The sequence below is a fragment of the Pseudophryne corroboree genome, chromosome 4 (assembly GCF_028390025.1).
Source record: "Pseudophryne corroboree isolate aPseCor3 chromosome 4, aPseCor3.hap2, whole genome shotgun sequence".
NCBI classification, from domain to species: Eukaryota; Metazoa; Chordata; class Amphibia; order Anura; family Myobatrachidae; genus Pseudophryne; species Pseudophryne corroboree.
Window position 1 is genome coordinate 279,052,561 of NC_086447.1, and position 23,072 is coordinate 279,075,632.

The window sequence follows — 23,072 nt, forward strand, 5'->3', positions numbered from 1 at the left end:
GTGCACTCTAAAGTGTCCAACCCAGGTTATTCAACCCTGCATTCATGTAAAAGTGCTGATTGGCTGTTCTTTGTGTGCCTTGATGATGTCAGCAGCCTGAGCCCTGCTACACAGGAGAGCATTAAGACAGAGAGCAACAGAAAGCATTAACAATTAGAGCTAATAAGAATTAGGGCAGGCAGAGATTGCTAGGCAGCTTTCTGCATACCTCCCAACTTATTAAAAGTACAAAGAGGGACCTTTGCACGCGCCAAAAAAGGGTGTGTGGTCTATATGAAAGGGGCATGGACTCGTGGCAGAGCCATGATCGCGAGTCACGCCCCCTTGTACCGTCACTGAGCTGCTGGCTTGCCCCCTCTCCCTCTGTCACCTGTGAATAGACGTATGCGCACAGCGTCTATTCACCGCTGCTCTACTAAGCAGAGCAGCAGTAAGAGGAGCCTCCCAACTGCCCCCCCCCTCCCCTCCACCGCGAGACACTGCGGTCCGCAGGTGGGACAGCGGGACTGTCCTGCGAAAATCGGGAAAGTTGGGAGGTATGTTAAAGATGCAATTGCATATAAAACCATAGCTCTGTCAGCCACGATTCCTGCAATGCTGTGAGCTGTCTCCACCCTCTCCTTTTGTCCACTTCTGACATCTCATCTTTCTGAGCCAAAAAAAGTCAATTTAAAACGACATCCATAGTGTTTGAATTGCTCACCAGGGTTGAGTTAAAAACAGCCAACACTGCAATAACCCGGGTTGAAAGTGTAGTGTGAAAGGGTCTGACCCGTGTCCGACCCGGGTCGGACCTGGATTCAAAATACTGGGTCGGACTCGGGTTTGCGGTGTGAAAGGGGTATAATAGAAGGCTAAATTAGTGCTAACACCTGCATGGGTGTAATAACAGCCTGTTAGGCTGGACAGGAATTTGCTCATTGCCTGGGGAGCAAACTGATGTCTTGCAGAGAGATACACCATTACTGCCCGAAGTGAGTGCTGTGTTGAACTGCTGTTTGGGGGAGCTGGAGAGTATTTCCTTCTCACACACAGAGAGGAAAACCTAGTACATAGTTAGTGCCTAGACGGGCTAGGATTCATGTTTACATTACCCTGACTGGCGTTTTTGGGCTGCTGTAAGAAAGAACATCCATCTAACCTAGGAGACAGCGTCCTTACTTGGATCTACTGACTTTGGCAATAGGGTCAGGGATTGTAGGTAATATGCTAAGGCCCCAAATGAACAAAATGTATTAGATCTTAATGATATGTACACAAGGGTGTAGTATGTTATGCTGGCGGTCGGGCTCCCGGCGTCCAGCATACCGGCGCCGGAATCCCGACCGCCAGCATACCGACAGCTGGCTGAGCGCAAATGAGCCCCTTGCGGGCTCGCTGCGGGCACAGTGGCGCGCAACGCTATCTATTCTCCCTCCAGGGGGGTCGTGAACCCCCAAGAGGGAGAAAAGCTGTCGGTATGCAAACTGAAGACCACCCGTACACAATTATACTAACCAGTTGTGAATATGTGGTGAGGGTGTTGACATTAGAATAACATTGCATTCTACATACAATGCTATACAAATTACTGTTAAGTACAACATTGATCAGTACGTAATATGCACATGTTGTAATATTACCTGTACAGTGCTATGTAATATAGTAATGCTATACGGATGATGTAATGGCTAGCAATACAGCCTCACAGCACTGAGGTCATGGGTTCGATTCCCAACATGGCCCTAACTGTGTGGAGTTTGTATATTCGCCCCGTACTTGCGTGGTACTCCGGTTTCCTCCCACAATCCCAAAATATGCTGATAGGTTGATTGGCTTCTGACTAAATTAACCCTAATATGAATGTGTGTGCGTATAAATGTGCTAGGGAATATAGATTGTAAGTTCCACTGGAGCAGGGACTGATGTGAATGGCCAAATATTCTCTGTAAAGCGCTGCGACATATGTGTGCGCTATATAAATAACTGGTAGTAATAATAATAATATAAACAAATAATAATTTTATTGGAAATGTATTTTATAAAGGGTGTTGTATCAGTAGCCCATAGAAGCAGGATCTTCAGAACCTGTATTTCCTCACTTCATTTACAAAAAGGTTTCAATATTGGTTTTAATGTATTCACTATAAGGCTAATTAGCCATTTTTATTACATGTTTAATTGCAAGATAGATGAATAAATAAAATAAACTACCTTCCATTAGTAATATCTACTACAATGTAGCATAATGTAAAATGTATTGAAGAGGTTTATTACACCTTACAGGGACTGGCTCAGATATTACACAATGCAGACATACCTGCTTCGTCATAGGATCCTGACAGCTTCTCCAGCATCTCACGGTCTATTGCTAGAATCTGCTGCTCTAGAATGGTCTGGTAGGAAAGCACGCTGTTCTCTTTATCCTTTTCAAAATCTTGAAGATGTTGCTTTAGCACCTCGGGCAGATGGATCTTCACATATTCCGCTGCTGACTGCACAACAAACAAACAAAGTAATCATTTGTCTAATGCTGTACTTCAAGCTTTTGAGAATGTGTTTTTCAAAACATTTTTAGTAAAGCCTCTAGCATGATGAACAATCACTTCGGGAATATAATAATAAAAAAATCTAGTAGAAAACTACAAATCTATTTATTAGGACTGCACAGATATTATAAGCTGATTGACACTGTGGCCAATTAGATTTGAGGTAAGAGTTCTTGTACTTTTGCACCGTCTGGGCAGCACGGACGGTGTAATGGTTAGCACTGCTGTCTCACAGCACTGAGGTCATGGGTTTGAATCCCACCATATATTCCCCCGTGCTTTCGTGGGTTTCTTCCCATAAACCAAAAATATACTGGTAGGTTAATTGGCTCACAGCAAAATCAACCCTAGCGTGTATGTGTACATGTGGTAGGGAATATAGATTGTAAGCTCTGCTGGGGCAGGGACTGATGTGAATGGCCAAATATTCTCTGTAAAGCGCTGCGGAATATGTGTGCGCTATATAAATAACTGGTAATAATAAATAAATAAATATAATGAATACCACTATTTTATACACTTTATAAAGTAACTGTAACTTACACCCAGGAGATATTCTTTAATATAACCAGTTAGCAAAATATTTCTTTATATAAAAAGATTAAACACAATCTTAAAAAAAGACTTGTTAGAGATGAATGATCAGTTTCCCTTCTTTATACTGCAACCCACTTATGTATCACCATTTAATTTATTTTAACAAAAGATTATTGAAATGTACTATACATTTCATGTGCCAGGCAGGCTAGTAATCTATCCATGTACTGTAATTAAAGAGCACAGCAATTTTGCAATGTCACCCAAAATGTGAAGTTTAAAATTACGCTTTTTCAAAAAGTGTGTGCCAGAGAATGTCAATTTTATCAAAAAGACTTCTGTCTGTTTAAATCATACTTGGCTACTTTCCAGGAACGTTTTGAAGACGGCTGAAACAGCAGAGCAACCTCTTCCATCCTACAGGCTTCTCTAGTGAAATCGACAGGGGCTGAATCACAGGACCAAGCTATTGGGGCGGCAGCACAAAAAAAATCAGGACTGGAGCGCAATTACAGGAGACAATGGAAGGCAGACACCCCCGGGGGCCAGCCCTGAAGGGGACACCATGACCTCCTCCATTGCTCCAAGCTCTGCTTTATGCACCTCAGAGCAGGAATAAGCAGGGAGCATGTGCCATGGTGCCCTTTCACATTCACCCTCCCCTTCTCTGAAAGTGTAGGGTGAATGTCATCTGCAGGAGGCGGGGCCCCTCCCACATCAGCCGGCACCTATAGGGAGAGACTTCCTCTTACATGCCCACTCCCCCACCCTAACGTCCCCTCCTCCTCACAGCTGTACAGGGGGCACAGGCAGCCGCACAGGAGGAACCCTCTAACAAGGCCAGGCCCAGGTAATTAGTACCAGCCCCCCCCCCCCCTCCCTTCCAAATCTCGGTAGCCCTGAAGAGAGTGTGTGTGTCTAGGTGCTGTTGGGATAGGGTGGTGGTAGTACATGTGATCCAGGGCGGGTATGAACTTATGCCTTTGATTGGGAGGAATGCAAATCTATAACACGTGGCGATAACCCGGAACACTAAGGACCATTGGCAACTATGGATATTAATTACAAAAGATCAAGCAACCTCTTATTTAGTCATTTTTGGCAGCTTATGTGTAATTTTGTACATCTTATGTGGCAGCTTCTCACAATTCTTTGCAGGCAGTGTTATATACTAGTTTTATTTCCTAGTCATATAGGCTGAAGTGAAATATCTCAAGCACAGGTCTATTTACAAGCACTGCATATCCCCAACCAATTATCTGTAGCATTAAATCTGTGGACTGTTTAAAGGTCGCTCTAAACCCTTTATCTTTCTTTTCCGATTTTAAGTAGTTCTGAAGATAAAAAAAAGGTGTCCAAAATACCAAACCTCTTCTCAGCTTTTTCACTACAGACTTCTAGTATTTGCTGATATTTAGCTACGTCTACAGTATTTTTCATTCCATTCCTGCAGTATGTCTTGTAACGGGAGGCAGTCAATTGACCGCCTGTCGGGATCCCGGCGTTCAGGATACCGGCGCCGGAATCCCGACACCAGCTGAAATACCAGCGTTTGGAGTTCTGACCACCACACCCGAAGGTCACCACCAGGCCCTAAGCGTGGTGAGCGCAGCGAGCCCGCGAGAGGACACGCTGAGCTCGCCGCCGGGCTCCCGGCGTCGGTCTCCTGACTGCCGGGATCCTGACCGCTGGGATCTCGTACTGATCCCCTTGTAACAATGGCTGACATCCAACTGCAAATCATATAAAGTAGTTCAAATCCTGTGTCTAACTGAATGATACTGCCTGATTCGGAGGTTGGAGTAAAGCAAAAAACAGCAAGTGCCTGTGCAACTGAACAAACCATGGCCCTCATTCCGAGTTGATCGCTCGCAAGGCGATTTTAGCAGAGTTACACACGCTAAGCCGCCGCCTACTGGGAGTGAATCTTAGCTTCTTAAAATTGCGAACGATGTATTCGCAATATTGCGATTACAAACTACTTAGCAGTTTCAGAGTAGCTTCAGACTTACTCGGCATCTGCGATCAGTTCAGTGCTTGTCGTTCCTGGTTTGACGTCACAAACACACCCAGCGTTCGCCCAGACACTCCTCCGTTTCTCCGGACACTCCTGCGTTTTTTCCGGAAACGGTAGCGTTTTTATCCACACGCCCATAAAACGCCGTGTTTCCGCCCAGTAACACCCATTTCCTGTCAATCACACTACGATCGCCGGAGCGAAGAAAAAGCCGTGAGTAAAAATACTATCTTCATTGTTAAATTACTTGGCGCAGTCGCAGTGCGAATATTGCGCATGCGTACTAAGCGGAATTTCACTGCGATGCGATGAAAATTACCGAGCGAACGACTCGGAATGAGGGCCCATGGGCCTAATTCAGACCTGATGCAGCAGCAAATTTGTTAGCAGATTGGCAAAACCATGTGCACTGCAGGGGGGGCAGATATAACGTGCAGATTGGGTGGGGTGTGTTAAAACTGCAATCTAAATTGCAGTGTAAAAATAAAGCAGACAGTATTTACCATGCACAGAAACAATATAACCCACCCAAATCTAATGGCCTGCATGCACAGGCGACAGGGCACCAACGATGAACGAGCGCGGGGCCGCGCATCGTGCATCGCTAGTGCCTCCACACTGACAGATATGAACGGTATCTTGCAGTGTTATCGCCCAGTGTGTAGGGCGCATAACTCTCTCTGCACATGTTGTATCTGCCCCCCCTGCAGTGCACATGGGGTGTAATTCCAAGTTGATCGCAGCAGGAATTTTTTTAGCAGTTGGGCAAAACCATGTGCACTGCAGGAGGGGCAGATATAACATGTGCAGAGAGAGTTAAATTTGGGTGGGGTGCATTCAAACTGAAATCTAAATTGCAGTGTAAAAATAAAGCAGCCAGTATTTACCCTGCACAGAAACAAAATAACCCACCCAAATCTAACTCTCTCTGCAAATGTTATATCTGTCACACCTGCAGTGCACATGGGCCCTCATTCCGAGTTGTTCGCTCATTGCCGAGTTTCGCTATATTGCGATTAGTCGCTTACTGCGCATGCGCAAGGTTCGCAGAGCGCATGCGCTTAGTTATTTTACACAAAAGTTAGGTATTTTACTCACGGCATAACGAGGATTTTTCATCGTTCTGGTGATCGGAGTGTGATTGACAGGAAGTGGGTGTTTCTGGGCGGAAACTGGCCGTTTTATGGGTGTGTGCGGAAAAACGCTGCCGTTTCTGGGAAAAACGCGGGAGTGGCTGGAGAAACGGGGGAGTGTCTGGGCGAACGCTGGGTGTGTTTGTGACGTCAAACCAGGAGCGAAACTGACTGAACTGATCGCAGTGGCAGAGTAAGTCCCGAGCTACTCAGAAACTGCAAAGAAATTTCTATTTGCAATTATGCGAATCTTTCGTTCGCAATTCTGCTAAGCTAAGATACACTCCCAGTAGGCAGCGGCTTAGCGTGTGCAATGCTGCTAAAAGCAGCTAGCGAGCGAACAACTCGGAATGAGGGCCATGGTTTTGCCCAATTGCTAACAAACTTGCTGCTGCGATAAACTCAGAATTACCCCCATGGTTTTGCCCATCTGCTAACAAATTTGCTGCTGCGATCAGGTCTGAATTAGGCCCAATGTTGCAATGCAAATGGATCAAATACATATATTATTTTTGCATGCAGGGTAAATACTTTCTGCTTCTGCATGTAGCTCACAGGTCAGCTTTATTTTTAAACTGCAGTTTAGATGTAAGTTTGGACACACCCCTCCCAAATCAAAATCTCCCAGAACATTTTAAATCTGTCCCAACTGCACTGGAACATGGTTTTGCCCACGTGCCGTTATTCGCTTAAACATGGGCCTGAACATGAGCCTGTGAGGTGGTAACTTCCAGTATAGGTGAGACACAGGAGTAGCGCTCAGCAAACTCAGTAGGATTTTATTGATAAATCATAGCAGTGATCAGCCCTATTGCCATAGATTGACAAATAGGGTTGGTCCGTTTATAAAGCAATGATAATCCCTTTCTACAGCTTTATTGCCAGTGAAGGGGTTATCACTGCTGCCTCCTATTTAACAGTGATACAGCAGATAAATTACGGATTTCTCTAGCGATCTGTGTATTTTCACAGTTTACCACACTGTCATACCAATCTTTGTTTTCTGCCAGTACATATTACCATCTCCGCAGCTGGGTATACTTGGCATTGGGTGAAGGGGGAGACAGCTTCTGCATAGAAGTAAGGTTTACTAATGCTCCCACCAATGGTAAATAGACCCCCAAAACTTTAAAACTTGGGACAGTGCCCAACCACCCTGACACTAACTGCAACAGAAGTCCTATACAAGATACTCTAAAGATAATAATTCTCTACAATATATATATATCAGTGATCAGAGCACATGTTGTTGAGGTAAGGTAATCCTCCTGCGCTTCTGTATGTTTATTTAGAGCTCAATTAGACATTTCTGACCTCTACAAGAGTGTAATTTACTATCTAACCATCTACAATCTATTTTTTCTTTTTACTAAATCTTAGAAGCATTTATCACAACCCCGAAAAAGAATAGAGAACAATGTTTTGTTATCAAAGTTCTAATCGGATAGAGAAGAAATGTTGTTTTGCCTCCCGTTCTGATATGGAGCCATGGTGCCTAAGTTGCACGCATAAGTGTCTGGGTCTTATACTGCAGTCACATCTTATGGTAATGCTGCGACCAATTTATTCTAAACTGAGACGCCCACTTACAGCACCTTGCTCCTGTGGAAATCCTTCTTGGTGCGCCTTTAGTCATACCACATGACGCAGTAACCCTATGGCATGTGCAGATTCTGTGGGGCAGATGAATTAACCCCAGAGTAATGATAAAGTGGAAGGTAAAACACACCAGTCAGCTCCTAACGGCCATTTTTCAAACCTGACCTGTAACTTGACAATTGAGCTGATTGGTTGGTGCATTATCACCTTCGACTTTATCACTACTCCAGGCACAAATACATCTGCCCCTTTGTCTGGATACAGCCTCCTGTGTGAGCGGAGACACGCCCCTGTTACTGCCCAGAAACTCCCACTAAAGTCCACACTGCCTGCATTCAACTTGCTGCATCTCTGTGCGGTATCCATCGGAATGCATACATGGTACTTAAACCATTGGCCAACAGCACTCATATCAACACAGCGTACGCCTCTCAACCAGGCCCTTGGTCTTCAACAATTCTCTATTCGCATCTTCACATTAGTAAACTTTAAGCATTAGCTATAAGCTTTGACCTTGACTAATTACTTATAATTGTTTGACCAATGATGTTATACATTTATCTAATGCTAACTTGAGGTTCGTGCTGTAGTTCTGACTATGAAAGTTTTTGCTCTTCAAAATGTTACAAATCCCATCAAAATAGCCCACACAAAGGAATGTTATCCTAACTGGATGGAAATGTAACCATTTTGGTACTGCCCAGAGCACAGTTTCTACCTGCACCCATGCATTACACTGCTTATAGGGACAGCTCAGACAACAGAGCTAACTTCAGAATACAATGGTCTAACGGGAGAGATGGGCGCTGAGCGATCTTAACACAGACTGCTCAGCACACATCTCCCCCCCCCCGCTCAGCGTGATGTGCAGAGCGAGGGGGGGGCGACGACGGGCGGGGGGGGGGGGGGGGGGGGAGTCGCTCACTTCACCCAGCGCTGAAGTGAGCGACCCGCTAGATTGAGCCTGCATGCCTCCAAATGGACACATCTGCTATTTTAACTTCTGCGCATGTGTCCGAGGGCGGCCAAGGCAAAAATCTGCATCTCTGCTGATCTGTGGGCTATTCAGAGTAGCATGGAAGTCACCCAAATCTCCACTTGTGGCTAAATTAGTGTAAGAGAACAGGAACAAGGCATTCACACTTAGGATGTCCAACTTATGGTTTATACAGGCTGCAGGCCCATCTTCTTCTTTATCCAGGCTGCAGGCCCATCTTCTTCTTAATCCAGGCTGCAGGCCCATCTTCTTCTTTATCCAGGCAGTAGGCCCATCATCTTGTTTATGCTGGCTGCAGGCCCATCTTCTTCTTTATCCAGGCTGCAGGCCCATCATCTTGTTTATCCAGTCTGCAGGCCCATCTTCTTCTTTATCCAGGCTGCAGGCCCATTTTCTTCTTTATCCAGGCTGCAGGTCCATCTTCTTCTTTATCCAGGCTGCATGCCCATCTTCTTCTTTATCCAGGCTGCAGGCCCATCATCTTGTTTTATCCAGGCAGGCTGCAGGCCCTTCTTCTTTATCCAGGCTGCAGGCCCATCATCTTGTTTTATCCAGGCAGGCTGCAGGCCCTTCTTCTTTATCCAGGCTGGAGGTCCATCTTCTTCTTTATCCAGGCTGCATGCCCATCTTCTTCTTTATCTAGGCTGCAGGCCCATCTTCTTCTTTATCCAGGCTGCAGGCCCATCTTCTTCTTCTTTATCCAGGCTGCAGGCCCATCTTCTTCTTTATCCAGGCTGCAGGCCCATCTTCTTCTTTATCCAGGCAGCAGGCCCATCATCTTGTTTATGCTGACTGCAGGCCCATCTTCTTCTTTATCCAGGCTGCAGGCCCATCATCTTGTTTATCCAGTCTGCAGGCCCATCTTCTTCTTTATCCAGGCTGCAGGCCCATCATCTTGTTTATCAAGTCTGCAGGCCCATCTTCTTTATCCAGGCTGCAGGCCCATTTTCTTCTTTATCCAGGCTGCAGGCCCATCTTCTTCTTTATCCAGGCTGCAGGCCCATCATTTTCTTTATCCAGGCTGCAGGCCCATCATCTTCTTTATCCAGGCTGCAGGCCTATCTCCTTCTTTATCCAGGCTGCAGGCCCATCTTCTTCTTTATCCAGGCTGCAGGCCCATCTTCTTGTTTATCCAGGCTGCAGGCCCTTCATCTTGTTTATCCAGGCTGCTTATCCATCATCTTGTTTATCCAGGCAGCGGAGCGGGCCCATTGTCTTGTCCCATCGTCTTGTTTATCCGGGCTGCAGGACCATCTTCTTGTTTATTCGGGCTGCAGGCCCATCTTCTTGTTTATCCACGCTGCAGGCCCATCTTCTTGTTTATCCACGCTGCAGGCCCATCTTCTAATTTATCCAAGCTGTAGGCCCCATCTTCTTGTTGATCCAGGTTGCAGGCCCCTTGTCTTGTCCCATCGCCTTCTTTATCCACACTGCAGACCCATTGTCTTGTTTATCCACGCTGCAGGCCCATCTTCTTGTAACTACAGATGTACATTTAAACAGTCTACAGCAGATTATTTTTAATGAGCAACAGAATTAAGCTTTCTTGATGCAGAGATCCCTTCCCCAAAATCATGTAAAGTGTTCTTTCTTCATCTACCTATGCCCTGCTTCTAACTTACAGGTTCTCAAACCCAGTCCTCAGGACCCTAACAGTGCATGTTTCCCAGGTCTCCTCACAAAATCCCATGTGAAATAATTAGCTTTACCTGTGGATATTTTAAAACGTGTCAGTGAGTATTGAATACATGAACTGTTCTAACTTTAACTCCCATTATTTCTAATTTTCCACCCTAAATAATACAGCAGACAATTCTTCCCAACTTCTGGAAAAAAAACAACTATTGAGTTGAATTATTATTTGCATGGTTTTTTTTTTTTCTTGTTGTGAAGAGAAAGGGAAAATCTGAGTTTTCATTGCAGTAATTCTTCGGTCAGAAGCCTCCCAGGAAACCAGCGATGCTGTTACACTCTTTTTTTTTCACATGAAGAAGGAAAGAATGACTTTGGTTTCAAGCAATATTTAATATCCGAAAGCTGGGACATGACCAGTCAACTACAATTACAACCCACTCTTGGCAAATAAATTCTAATTTTAATGATTAATCTAATCATGTATCATATTATTAACAGAATATTTTATAAGCAATTCTACACAAAGAGCTACAGTTCAGACACGACATCAATAACCTTGTCTAGGCTTCATATGCTTTTATGAGTTGTACAAATGTGTGATCTTCCCTAGATCAATAAAAAGCATCATATGGAAACTCCGAATTCTGTGTTTGTCTGGGGAATAATATTTTAGCCAGGGAGCTCTTCTAAAGATCTTGATCCATATTATGCCAGACATTTAAGAAGAGAAAAGAATTTAAATGCTTTGCCATTTTCAAAGCTGTTTTTAAGATTACTACTAACTAGGACCATCCTGCCATTTATACCTTTTTTTGTATGAAATGAACCAGAAATCATTATTTATTAACAGTTTCTTATATAGTGCAGCAAATTCTGTCTCGCTTTACAATGAGAAACAACAGTGATAAAATAAAACTGGGTAATAACAGACAGTCATAAGGGGAGTACACACGGAGAGATCCGTGCTTAAGTCCTAAGTAATCTGACTAGATTGCTTAGACGTTATGCACGGATCTCTCTGTGTGAATGCCCCACAACAATAGTGATGTGCGTCCCTGCGCGTCGCTATCGCCGGTACTAGATTGGCCATGCAGGCACAATCTAGTTAGGCCATTCATTTCACTGCTGGGTGAAATGAGCACCCCACTTGTCAAGCCCCCCTCCCCCCCTTCCGCTCAGCACACATCGTGCTGAGTGCTGAGCGGGGGGAGAGATGTGTGCTGAGCGTTCTGTGCTAGATTGCCCAGCACACATCTCTGGGGAAATCTGACTTGTGTACTGGCCTAGGAATCATTAGCAATCCTTCCACTAATTTTTAAATAGCGCAGGTCACAAATGAACTGTAGCCCAGCCTGAATCAGATGCCAGCTGTGTTCTCCTTAGGGACAGGCCATACTTCTCATGCAGTTTTCCTCTTAAAGCTATATTACTGCCTAAGCAACGCTGTCACTTTACTATGGCTACAATGGGGTTGTGTTGTTGGCAAAGAGATACATGGTGGGGATAGAGGGTGTCACTTGTCCTTCAGAGGGTCTAAAAATATAAAATTACAGCTCTGTGTGTGCCTGCAAATAAAATTGGATGATCACTGGTCTTTGCATTGAGAAAACAAACGGTGGCTAAGGGGCCTTTTTCTGATATGTAGGGTATTGCAAAGCCGCAGGGAAGCGATGGTTGCAGAACACTGCCATCTGTGTAAACCGAATCATATTCAGACTAGCCATTGGGACTCTCTACATAGTCCAGGAAGTCTGTGTCCAACAACGCAGACCCTGGGCTCGCCTCGCCTACAAACTGGGAACTACACCCCCTTGTTTTGTAGATCTGTCTCAATGGCTGCCCAAGAAACTCCGCAGTCAATCATGCTATGGCTAAGTGGGGACTGCGAGCGATCACTCAAGACTGCACATGCGCAGAACGGTTCCTGCACAGTGTCTCACCATTGGGTTAGTACGTAAACCATTGGGTTTACATATTAACCTGAATCAGGCCCAAGGTACGGGACCTCATCCTCCTGCAGGAGTTGGTTCTATCCCAGCGGAACCATCTTCTCCTGCAGGTGTCAGTAGGGAGGCAGTACGGATCTTTTCTTCCAGTGTTTCATCAGTGTTTCTCCTTCAGTTGAAGGGAGATGTCACTGTCAGTATGGATATAGCACAACTGCTAGAGTGACACTTAAGCCTGTTACATAAAAGAGTTGTACTGCATTTAAAACTACGATAACCGTGTTGCCATTCATTTTCTGTACTATACTAAAATAATCCATGTTTGATAATTACTTGAAGACGTGTGTGTATTATACAAAGATCAAAAAACAATTGTTTCACAAATATTTATTACAAACATAGCCAAAGCAGCACCAAAACGCCACAGCTGTAATTTATACAGCATTAAAGCCTACTAGAGATGTCTGTCTATAAGCATTATGACTGCATATGCATACACTAACCCTCATTTCCTAAAGACATACCTGCATATTTACTGACAGGCTAATTTGTAAATGTTACAGAAATATTCTCATAAATATGTATGTCCACAAAGGGCTGGCTACATGATTAAAGCATTGCAAATCTCCAAGTATTTAGTGCACAACTGCACACATGCAAAAGTGAGTTTACAGACACATTAAAACTATTGTATAAGCATTGTCCAGTTTTAACTATCTAAATTAATCCTTTCTTAAGCAATCTGGCTACATAGAACAGGATGTTCAGATTTGCAGTATGATGCATGCACAATGGATTGCACTTGTAGTGCTTGGGGGATATCGGCAGCAGTCTGAGGTGGGAGAGAAAATTGTAAATCGTGTCTTAAATGCCCAATTGATAATTAAAATGTTTCAAATCATATAAAACTGTTTTGAACAGTAAAATGTGAAAACAAAAATGAAAAAGTTGATCTTGTATGCAGCTGTTATATCTGGTGCAAACACAAACGGAATGCAAACATTTATTCCAGAAAGATACCAAATGATGGGATAGTAAAAGACCCCTTGGCGCAAAATCGGATAGTGCCCCACACATACACATACACAACATGCTTTCTGGGGCACCTCTAAAAAACATATACCCCGGCAACTGTAAATCAGGCTCAGCTCATGCTTCCACAGCCAAATGGATGGTTGTTAATGTTGATTAACATACAGGACAGAAAAAGCAATACCTTTTACACTGAAATTCGAGCAGCTGTGGCTGCTGGTTGTAATCTTTAACATACGTACTTTTTACTAACATAGCGTACACACACACCAACATGCTGAAAGCACAATGCAGCTACACGTGTGGCTGAAATACACTTTAAACCTTAGCAGGAAAGAGACACAACACCAATTGTATTTAAAATGCTTGGATCCGACCCACCAACATATAATTGCAAAAATGGGGTTACAATAACAATACAATCACAATAAGAGAAAAGAGGCTACAATCAATGGTACATACGTTTGTTTCGCCAGCGCCACACGGACCCGGTACTCAGTCAATCAAGCAAGATGACCTTCAGAGAGACCGGCCAGGCAGCTTGGCTTTTTATACATTTGGCTAAAACATAATACAATAGAAACTGTAATCTCTTCACCTATAGGTCAAAGGGCTGGTCATTTACAGTACAGGAGGGGTCATAGGTTAGTTTGAATTGGTGGGCGATGCCTGGTCCAGGTGCACTTGCAGTTGGTCTCCACTGGGTTCCCTCCGACTATCAGAGTACAGTAAATACAGTATAATAGTAATATTCGGTTCCTGCGCATAATTATGCAAAGGAGCGTGCTATCTTCTGCAAACTGCTACCGGAATGTTGCCCTTAAAATACCCTACAGCTAGATACCAAACACCACCTCCTAACCTAATGCTGTCCCCTCATATCCTGTAAAGGTGAATCCCTTTGTTATTGTACCTTTTAAACAAGTATAACTTGCTGGTGTGGTGCATGTGGGCTATGTGTTCATTGTGCACTATGTGGATTAAATATGAGATATGTCTTTATGTCTTTTCCATGCGAGTACCAATGCTACCGTAATTACTCATACAACGCGCTAATACGCACTACCGCGTGAGCAGTCATATGCAACTTGCGAATATGCGCACGCACGGCAGAACAAGTACGCGCACGGAGGCCATCTGTGTGGTGTTTGTACGTGATGTGTGTACCATACTATTTTCCGACTTCGACATGGTGATGTTACAAGCAGCTAACACCTGTGCAGCACATTGGGCTTCCAGCTGCACCCCCAGGATATTGGGCCCGGTAGCATCTGCATCTCTGGCTTTTCCTACTGCTCTGCCAATGTTAGCTAGAAATTTTAACCAAATGAGTACATGAAATTGTAATGTAAACTTTTATGAACGCAGAATAAAATAAAATCTAGGCAATTCCTGTTAGACAATGTCCTGTGTACCAGGGGACTTTCCTATCCCACCTGTCCTACTGGAATCTATTTTTTATTACATTTTTATACAAAGGCATCAACAAAATGTGATGCAATATCCTCATAAACAGATGTTACAGAGCTATGTGGTACACCAATATACTGTACAGAAGACCCCTTCTAATGAGTGCATACTATGGTATCTTTCCAGACTTCAACGACAACTGGACTCAAATACAATACAAATACGAAAATGACAGTAAGCACATTATAGAGACCAGGGTTTCCTTATGGATACCTTGCCTAGCCATTGATTATACAGATCACCAAAATGAGTTAGATTTATTACATTTACAAAGCAGTAGCATTGTAGCTTACACTAATATCAAAGGGGATTATCTTTCACTGTATTTGTTAAACCCTGCCTTCACTTATACTAGCACTACCATCTGCAGGGAACCATCTATTTGCTCAATCCGTCCAGCAGTCCTGGTACATGAATCTTTAGTAAATTAACCAGCTCCTGACTGGATGACTATACTCATCTTCCAATCACAAAGCTGGCTATCACATTTCCCACGCCTGAGATAATTCCTCAAAGGGACCAGTAGATCGAGGGGTAGATTTAGAATGAGGCATCCTAAGCAGGGAGCAAGGTACGCCAGTTCCGTTTCAACGTTTCTGGACCAGCTCGCTTCCCTGTGGCCACTACATTAAGCCAGAGGAACCTGCCCAGCCTCACTATTGGTGCCTAGATCCGCCCCTGAGTCCACTTTATTGTAACTACTTGGACAGTATTACCCTTTTCACATCTCCAATGCCAGATCCCACCCGGAAATTGGAAACGGGTCCTTCCCGAGTGGGATCCGGCATTGGACCCTATCAACAGGCTTCCTGACCTATTTAGTGAATGGGTCCCAGGGCGCATCGACCCGGGTAACCCATTCACACTGCCACTGACCCAGTATTCAACCCAGGAATAACCCTTCTTACAACCCGGGTTGAATTACCGGGTCAGGCGACCCGGAAATTCTCCATGGCCCCTTTCACATCGCACAGTGACCCGTGTCAGCCTGGCAATATAGCGGGTTGTGGCAAATGGGACATTCGTTTGCATCCAGCGATATAAGACTTGCATGTGATGTCTACGTGTATATTGTAATGGAGTCTGTGACACAACATGGTTGTCAGCCTGTCCTCTAAGTGAACCCATAGCTACATAGATATGGGAAGAGAGGACACTGATGTATAGTGGAGAGTCAGAGGTTAGTTTAGTTTTAGACTTATTTAAGAAGCTATAAACTATAGTTAGGAGGAACATCACAGGTTAAGAAACCTGGCCTCTTGAAACTCAGAAGAAAGACAGCTGTTGAAAGTGAAACAAAAGTAAATCTGGTTTCTCACTGCCCGGGTACACAGCATTGAGAGAGTTAAGGAAAGGGTGGGGGCCGCAGCTGTGAGGGGGTTATGCAGTATCTGCCTCTCTCACCCACACTGGGTTGTTCATTCCTGAGGGAACAGCCAAGAGCTGGGGATGCACCATATATCTTACAGTGTGAAATGCCTCCACACAGAAGGCTTACCTGCTGCTGTACCCCTTTTCCACTAGCTCTAAAAACAAGGGTAAATGCGCGGGGGCGCGCATTTATCCGTGTTTTTTCCTAGTGGAAATGCCCCCCCCCCCCCCCCCTGCAAATTCCCGGATCAATTGATCCGGGAATCCTACCCGGGTAGCTTTCCGGGTTGAACACGTGTTCAACCCGGTAAGCTGTGTAGTGTGAACGGAAACCGTGTCGATGCGACATGGCTCTCATTCACAGTGTATGAAGGGTGGCACTGGGAGATCATGTGACCTCCCAGCGCCGCCCCTGCTGCGTCAGCAGCAGCATCACCAACCTGGCAATATGCCGGGTTGGTGGAGCTAATGTAGAAGGGGGCTGTAGCACGGGTCGCAGCCGTGTCAGGCTCCCAGCTGCGACTCGTGCTACAAGTGGAAAAGGGGTATTAGTTATGCTTCTGAAATTATTATCCTCTTTTGTTTATTTGAAATTGTATCCTAATCGGTGTGTACTTCTAAATATTTCTCATAATCTTTGTAATTCTTTTTTTGTAACTGAAGCGCTGAAGATATTCTTGAAATTAAACATCTAATTTTTAGTTCTGGTCTGTGTTCTTATGCCCAAAGGCCTCATGGTCCATGCTATAATTTTGTGATGTATTAATAATTGTGTGTGTAGGCCGAAGCTAAAATCTTCTTGCTGGTGGCAGTTTTGGGTTTAAAGTAATCCAGTAGTCACGCGCGGCAATTCTCAGATTGGTGTATCTGGAGAATCGGCCGGTGGTCGTGACAAAGGTCGATACCATTTTTTTTGTGCAATGTGAAAGGGGCATATGTATCTAAGCAACATGCAGGGATGCACACCACAGTGCTCATGTGTGCAATTATAAGTTTTACAAGAAATCAAAGGAAACCTGTAAATATGCAAAGAAAATATTATTTATGTTGGTTTTTATTAGTGAAAAATAAAGTGTATAAAAGCCCACTTTATAAAGTGTATGTTTACACATTTACACGTGACAAAGAGAGAGAGAGTGTACACATAAGTGTGTAGATCTAACAACGTAATAGATAATGACACAAATGTTTGTACATATACAGTATGAGCAGCTGGAAATAGCGATCTAAATAATTAGATTCCGTTTCAACACGGTAAGAAAAATGTGTTACTTTCAAATACAATTTTCAGGTATTAAGCTCCTGAAATGTTTGAGTTGATGGCTTTAGCTCATTTGGAAATAATAAAAAAAATATGTAGGATAAGACGCAGTATAATCCCTCTGTGTGTTTGCTGAACGAAGAAAGATTTTAATGCGCTTAGATTACTTTCTAATCGCAATGAAAAATTTCCTCTAGACAAACAGAATGACAGCATGTTCCCTACATACTTTTAAACCATGCAAGGAGTTTATATTTAGATTTATCAGGTCAGTGAATGATTCAATTACAATATTTAAATATCACTGCAACCTTGTTCAAAAGTACTGAATGGCAGTTTGCACAAGGCATCAAATGAATACATTTTAAGCCCTAAAATATATGGTCACATTTTCTTGCCTTTTCTCTTACAATTCCTTTAATCCTAGTATTAGCTTCTCGTATATAAAGGCTTGTTCACGCTCGCAGTGTCTGAGAAAGGCTTGTTTTTAAGAATGTTTACAGCATTTTTCTCACACGCATCCATTACAAAATGTAATGAATAAATGACAGGCATTAAAAATACAGCAGGTTAGAAATGGCCTGCAACATGCAGACATGGTAAATCAAACATTTTACTGCTCCCCAGGATAAAATCTGGTGTATTTTTCAGGTGTGAATGTGCAGTAATAAAGAAGCTGTCAGTGTACAGCTACAAGAACAATTCATACAAATATGTACATTACAAATCATCTTTAAACATCTTGAAAGCCGGCTTATTCAATTTTGTGATCCTTTGTTACCAAATCTGTTGTTTGAATGCTAACCTATTGTGACTGTTTGTCTTTTTGTTGTTTGTAAATCACAAAAGCCTTTAAGAAGGCGGACATGATTTAAAAAATATATATACAGATATATATACCGTATATACTCGAGTATAAGTCAACCCGAATATAAGCCGAGGCACCTAATTTTACCACAAAAACCTGGGAAAACTTATTGACACGAGTATAAGCCTAGGGTGGGAAATGCAGCTCTAGCCGTACACAGCCCTCACACTGCCAGATATGCCCCCCACAGTGCCAGATATGCCCTCAGTGCCAGATATGCCCCCACAGTGCCAGATATGCCCCCTCAGTGCCAAATATGCCCTCATAGTGCCAGATATGCCCCGTCAGTGCCAGATATGCCGTCATAGTGCGAGATATGCCCCCTCATATTGCCAGATATGCCCTCATAGTGCCAGATATGCCCCCTCATAGTACCAGATATGCCCTCATAGTGCCAGATATGCCCCCTCATAGTGCCAGATATGCCCCCTCATAGTGCCAGATATGCCCCCTCATAGTGCCAGATATGCCCCCTCAGTGCCAGATATGCGCCCCCCCAGTGCCAAATATGCTCCCCCAGTGCCAGTTACTTGCCTTCCGCCGCTCCCGCGCTGTCTTGTGAAGGAGGGACACGGAGGGCACAGCGCGTACCTATCCTGTGTCCCTCCTGCATCTCCGGCGGCCACAGCGGGTCTGTTAAATGAAGTGCCGGTTCGTGTGCCAATCAGAGCTCATAAACGGGTACTTCCTTTAAAAGACCCGCCGCTGCCGCCGGAGACGCAGGCGGGACACAGGAGAGGCGCGCGCTGTGCCCTCCGTGTCCCTCCTTCCCACTGCACTGCACTGCCACTGACATGACTCGAGTATAAGCCGAGGGGGCTTTTACAGCACAAAAAAAGTGCTGAAAAAGTTGGCTTATACTCGAGTATATACGGTATATGTTTATATCTATTTATATCTTGAAAGTCACAGTCTGAGGGGGTAATTCAAAAACACCTCGCTTACCTCACGCCCAATTTTAGCTTACTGTGGATATGCGCGCTCCTGATACCCGCGATATCCAATAATAAAAAATGGTCGCTGGACTTTCATATAAAAATATATATATAAGTAAATAATACTCACCTGTCCGGTGCTCTCTGTGGCTCCTGGTGGTCTCACCTCCATCTTTTACTGGAGAGGGGGCTGCTGGGAGGTGCAAGTGTTGGTTGGAGTTGGAGTTCTCCCAACAGCTGGCTCCGGGGGGGTGGGGTGGCTTTACTCTCACACCGGGGGTCACACACACACGCACACACTCATACACAAACACACACGTACAACCTCACAAACACTGCATACTCACCACTGCTGCCGACGTTGGAAAATGAAGACACCACTTCGGAAGGTGAATAATTACAGCCTAATTAAGCTAATAGGAATGTTCCAATTGCTTAATTTATCTTGGGGAAGGGGGTGGGGTACCATGCACCGCTAGATTTTTAAAATAACCTGTCGGCAATTGGATTTCCCCTGAGTATTGATCACAGTCCTCCTGAAGTGTGCATCCTTTAATGCATAGGTTCTCAAACTCGGTCCTCAGGACCCCACACAGTGCATGTTTTGCAGGTCTCCTCACAGAAGTGCAAGTAAAATAATTAGCTCCACCTGTGGACCTTTTAAAACGTGTCAGTGAGTAATTAATACACCTGTGCACCTGCTGGGTTACCTGCAAAACATGCACTGTGTGGGGTCCTGAGGACCGAGTTTGAGAATCTGTGCTTTAATGCATTGTACTGTCATGCTGCTCTGTCCACATAACATGTATAGCACATGGAGACCATAGGATCACAGATACCTTCTCCAGCAGGGACGTAGCCAGAAATTTGTGGGCCCCATTGCAACATTTTAAAGAGCCCCCTGTCCCAATGCTTCTAGAGAGACCCCTCTCAGCAGCAGTTGTTAATGTTATGCCCAATAGTAGTGCCCTAATTTATTTTATGAACCATAGTAGGGCTGCCAGTTCACATTATGCCGTACAGTGCCCCCAATTTAAATTATGGCATAGAGTGCCCCCCTCTTTGAGGAATTTGTTTACTTTGAATATCTCAGATCATAATTCATGTCAAATTTAGTCACCTACTTGCCTGCCTTAGTTACTAAGCTATATCTACCTCGTATAATGGTTGGCTAATGTATGTCACCTACATCTACCTTTTACAATAGTTCTATAACTTCAGTTGCCAATGGAAATTGTCACCATTAGTTAGGCAGTAAGTGGAAGACTAGGGGTGTCATTCTGCCCAGCTAGGCATGCTACAGAGGGAATGCTCTGACACTTTCCAACCTGATGGCATTGACTTTTCTGTTGCAGGAGGAATGGGGTTCTCCTTTCCTTCTAGCTACTACACACCGTATTCAAGGGTTGCCTTTCCATGGGAATGTCATTTCCGTTTTTTTTCCTCAAGTTTAAGGCATATCTAAGATAATTTCATTGTAAGACGGGTTATAAGAATTCAAGGCGGTGACAATGGGGGGTAGGGGGCTCGGGGATGTATCAAACGTTTGAAAGAGTGGAAAAGTGGACAAATGGAGAAATAGCCCATAGTAACTACTCAGCTCTACCCATCATTAAATAGAATGAACTTGATAAATGCTATATACGAGCTGATTGGTTGCTATGAGCAACTTATTCACCTGAAGGTTTGAGACATTTCTTCCTATTTTTTGGAATATATTGATAAACAGTTGGAATATCGGTCTCATTTTACTCAGGACAGAAAGTATCCCTAATATCAAGATAGAGCCCAACAGGATGCGGTCAGCATCCGGCAGACGGGGCTGCCAGCGGTCATGTGACTGACGCTGGAATCCTGACATTACTTGGAAACCTGGCGCCGGATAACCGACCACTGACATCCTGAAGGTAGTTATCGAGGAGGGCAGTTAGGGTCCGTGTGTGTGTGTGTATGTGAGGGGGGTTTAGGGTTAGGCACTAGAGGGGGGGTTAGCCGAAGTGCCCACCCCCATGAGTCTTAGCCCTAGCTGCGACCCCATGTGACTTAGCCCTAGCAGCCACCCCCACTAACTTAGTCCTAGCCGCTTCCCCAGGCGGGTTATGGTAGGGGACAGGGGAGGGGTAGAAAGATTACCCCGTCCCCTGTTGGTATTCTAATTGTCGGGATGCCGGTGTCGGTCAGCCAGCTTCCCAACAGCCGGCCTCCTGTATCACACCCGGAACAACTACGGCATTGACTCATGGCTACAGTAGGTGGCTTTGTAGGTTTTATGTAAGCACAATAAGAAACGGTAACAACACAACAGGTTTGATAAGTGAAACGGATATCAAGTAGCTTTGACATTTTATGCTGAGATGAGGACGTTGCCTGCTGTAATAATGAACCCATTAAAATTAACTGTAATGAAAAAGGAGTCATTGTGCTTAGGAACCGTGCTCAATAAAGTGCATTTAAACAATGTAAATCAGCACATTCATTTGTAAAGAAAGACGCTGCTATAAATAAATGCAAACAAGATACACATTTCTTTATTCCAGCTGTGATTTGAGGTGTGATGAAAGCATTAAATGCTCCTCATTTAGGAAATACAAAGGCTGGCTCCTTATTAGCATATGAACAGATACATTGTTGTAACCTGAAGGAGAACAAGATGGTAATCCCACTTTACAAGGACGCTTCCTTCATAGGTTATTGCCTGGGATCTCCTAGCTCTCTGACGTTTTTCTCATACTCAGATAAATACAATTTAAACCTTGCTAATGTCCCAACAAGGCTAATTTAATAAGATGCTGTAATGTTCTATAACCCATTACAACCAATCAGGTTCTAGCTTCTATTAGCATTTTTCTGCCACTGTTTAGGGAATGAAAGCAAATACTATGGGTTACATCATACCACAAGGTTATTAAACTAACTCCAGAGCATATTTTCGCTATATATCCCCTTCACATACTGTATTATATGAGGCACAATATCCCTGCATTACAGTGTAACAACATGTATACAGCCACTGATAGGCAACATGATTCATTTTGCCCTCCAACCTTCAAAAGGGCCACTTTTATCCCTCATTATTAAAAAGTTAAAGCTTTATTCAAATCAAAGAATGGGATAAGAATATGTCATAGCCAGTGCCAGATTAAGGTCCACATGGGCCTGGAGCTGAAATTTATGAAGGGCCTACTGTGTGCCACCATAAGGGGTTGGACCAGTGTCACGGGGGTGTAACTAATGATGTGGAGGGCATGACCAGTGCTTTATTGAATGATCTGTACAGGGGATGTGGCTAGCACCATGATGGGCATAGCTACCGCCTACCTTTAGCCACCTTAATGTCCATCCCCTCTCTTTACATATTATTATATAGATATATACATTGGTGTGCGCAGGGGGGTGCCTGGTGCGCACAGGCACCCCCTAATGTCTGGCACCCCGATCTCACATACCTGATGCAGCGATCGCCGAGCAGGCTGATTACTGTCCCCTCTGCGCTGCACCCTGTCAGGACTGCATTACTGACTGGACGCCTGGATTAATCAAGGGTGCCACTGCCACCGGCTTTCAAACTCCTAGCTCCACCTCCATGTCCAAAAACAGCGTGATGTGATCTGATTACGTCATGCTGCTCGCACGCCCACCCGCCACATGCCCACCTCTCTCCTTCTATGCTATGACATCTGTCACTGATGAGGAGCAGCATGCAGCCAGCGTTCCTCTTAGGAAGACAAATTCAATACTGGCAA

The 23,072-nt window shown here is 44.3% G+C and overlaps 1 protein-coding gene across 1 annotated transcript in view; it reads right to left on the reverse strand.

Moving 5' to 3' along the window:
* The window catches only part of PPM1L (protein phosphatase, Mg2+/Mn2+ dependent 1L), a 407,817-nt gene that overhangs the window by 156,088 nt on the left and 228,657 nt on the right, over positions 1 to 23,072 (reverse strand). The window contains exon 2 of the mRNA XM_063916170.1: positions 2,300 to 2,474. Coding sequence (XP_063772240.1) covers positions 2,300 to 2,474 — 175 coding nt within the window. The remainder of the gene's footprint in view (positions 1 to 2,299; positions 2,475 to 23,072) is intronic.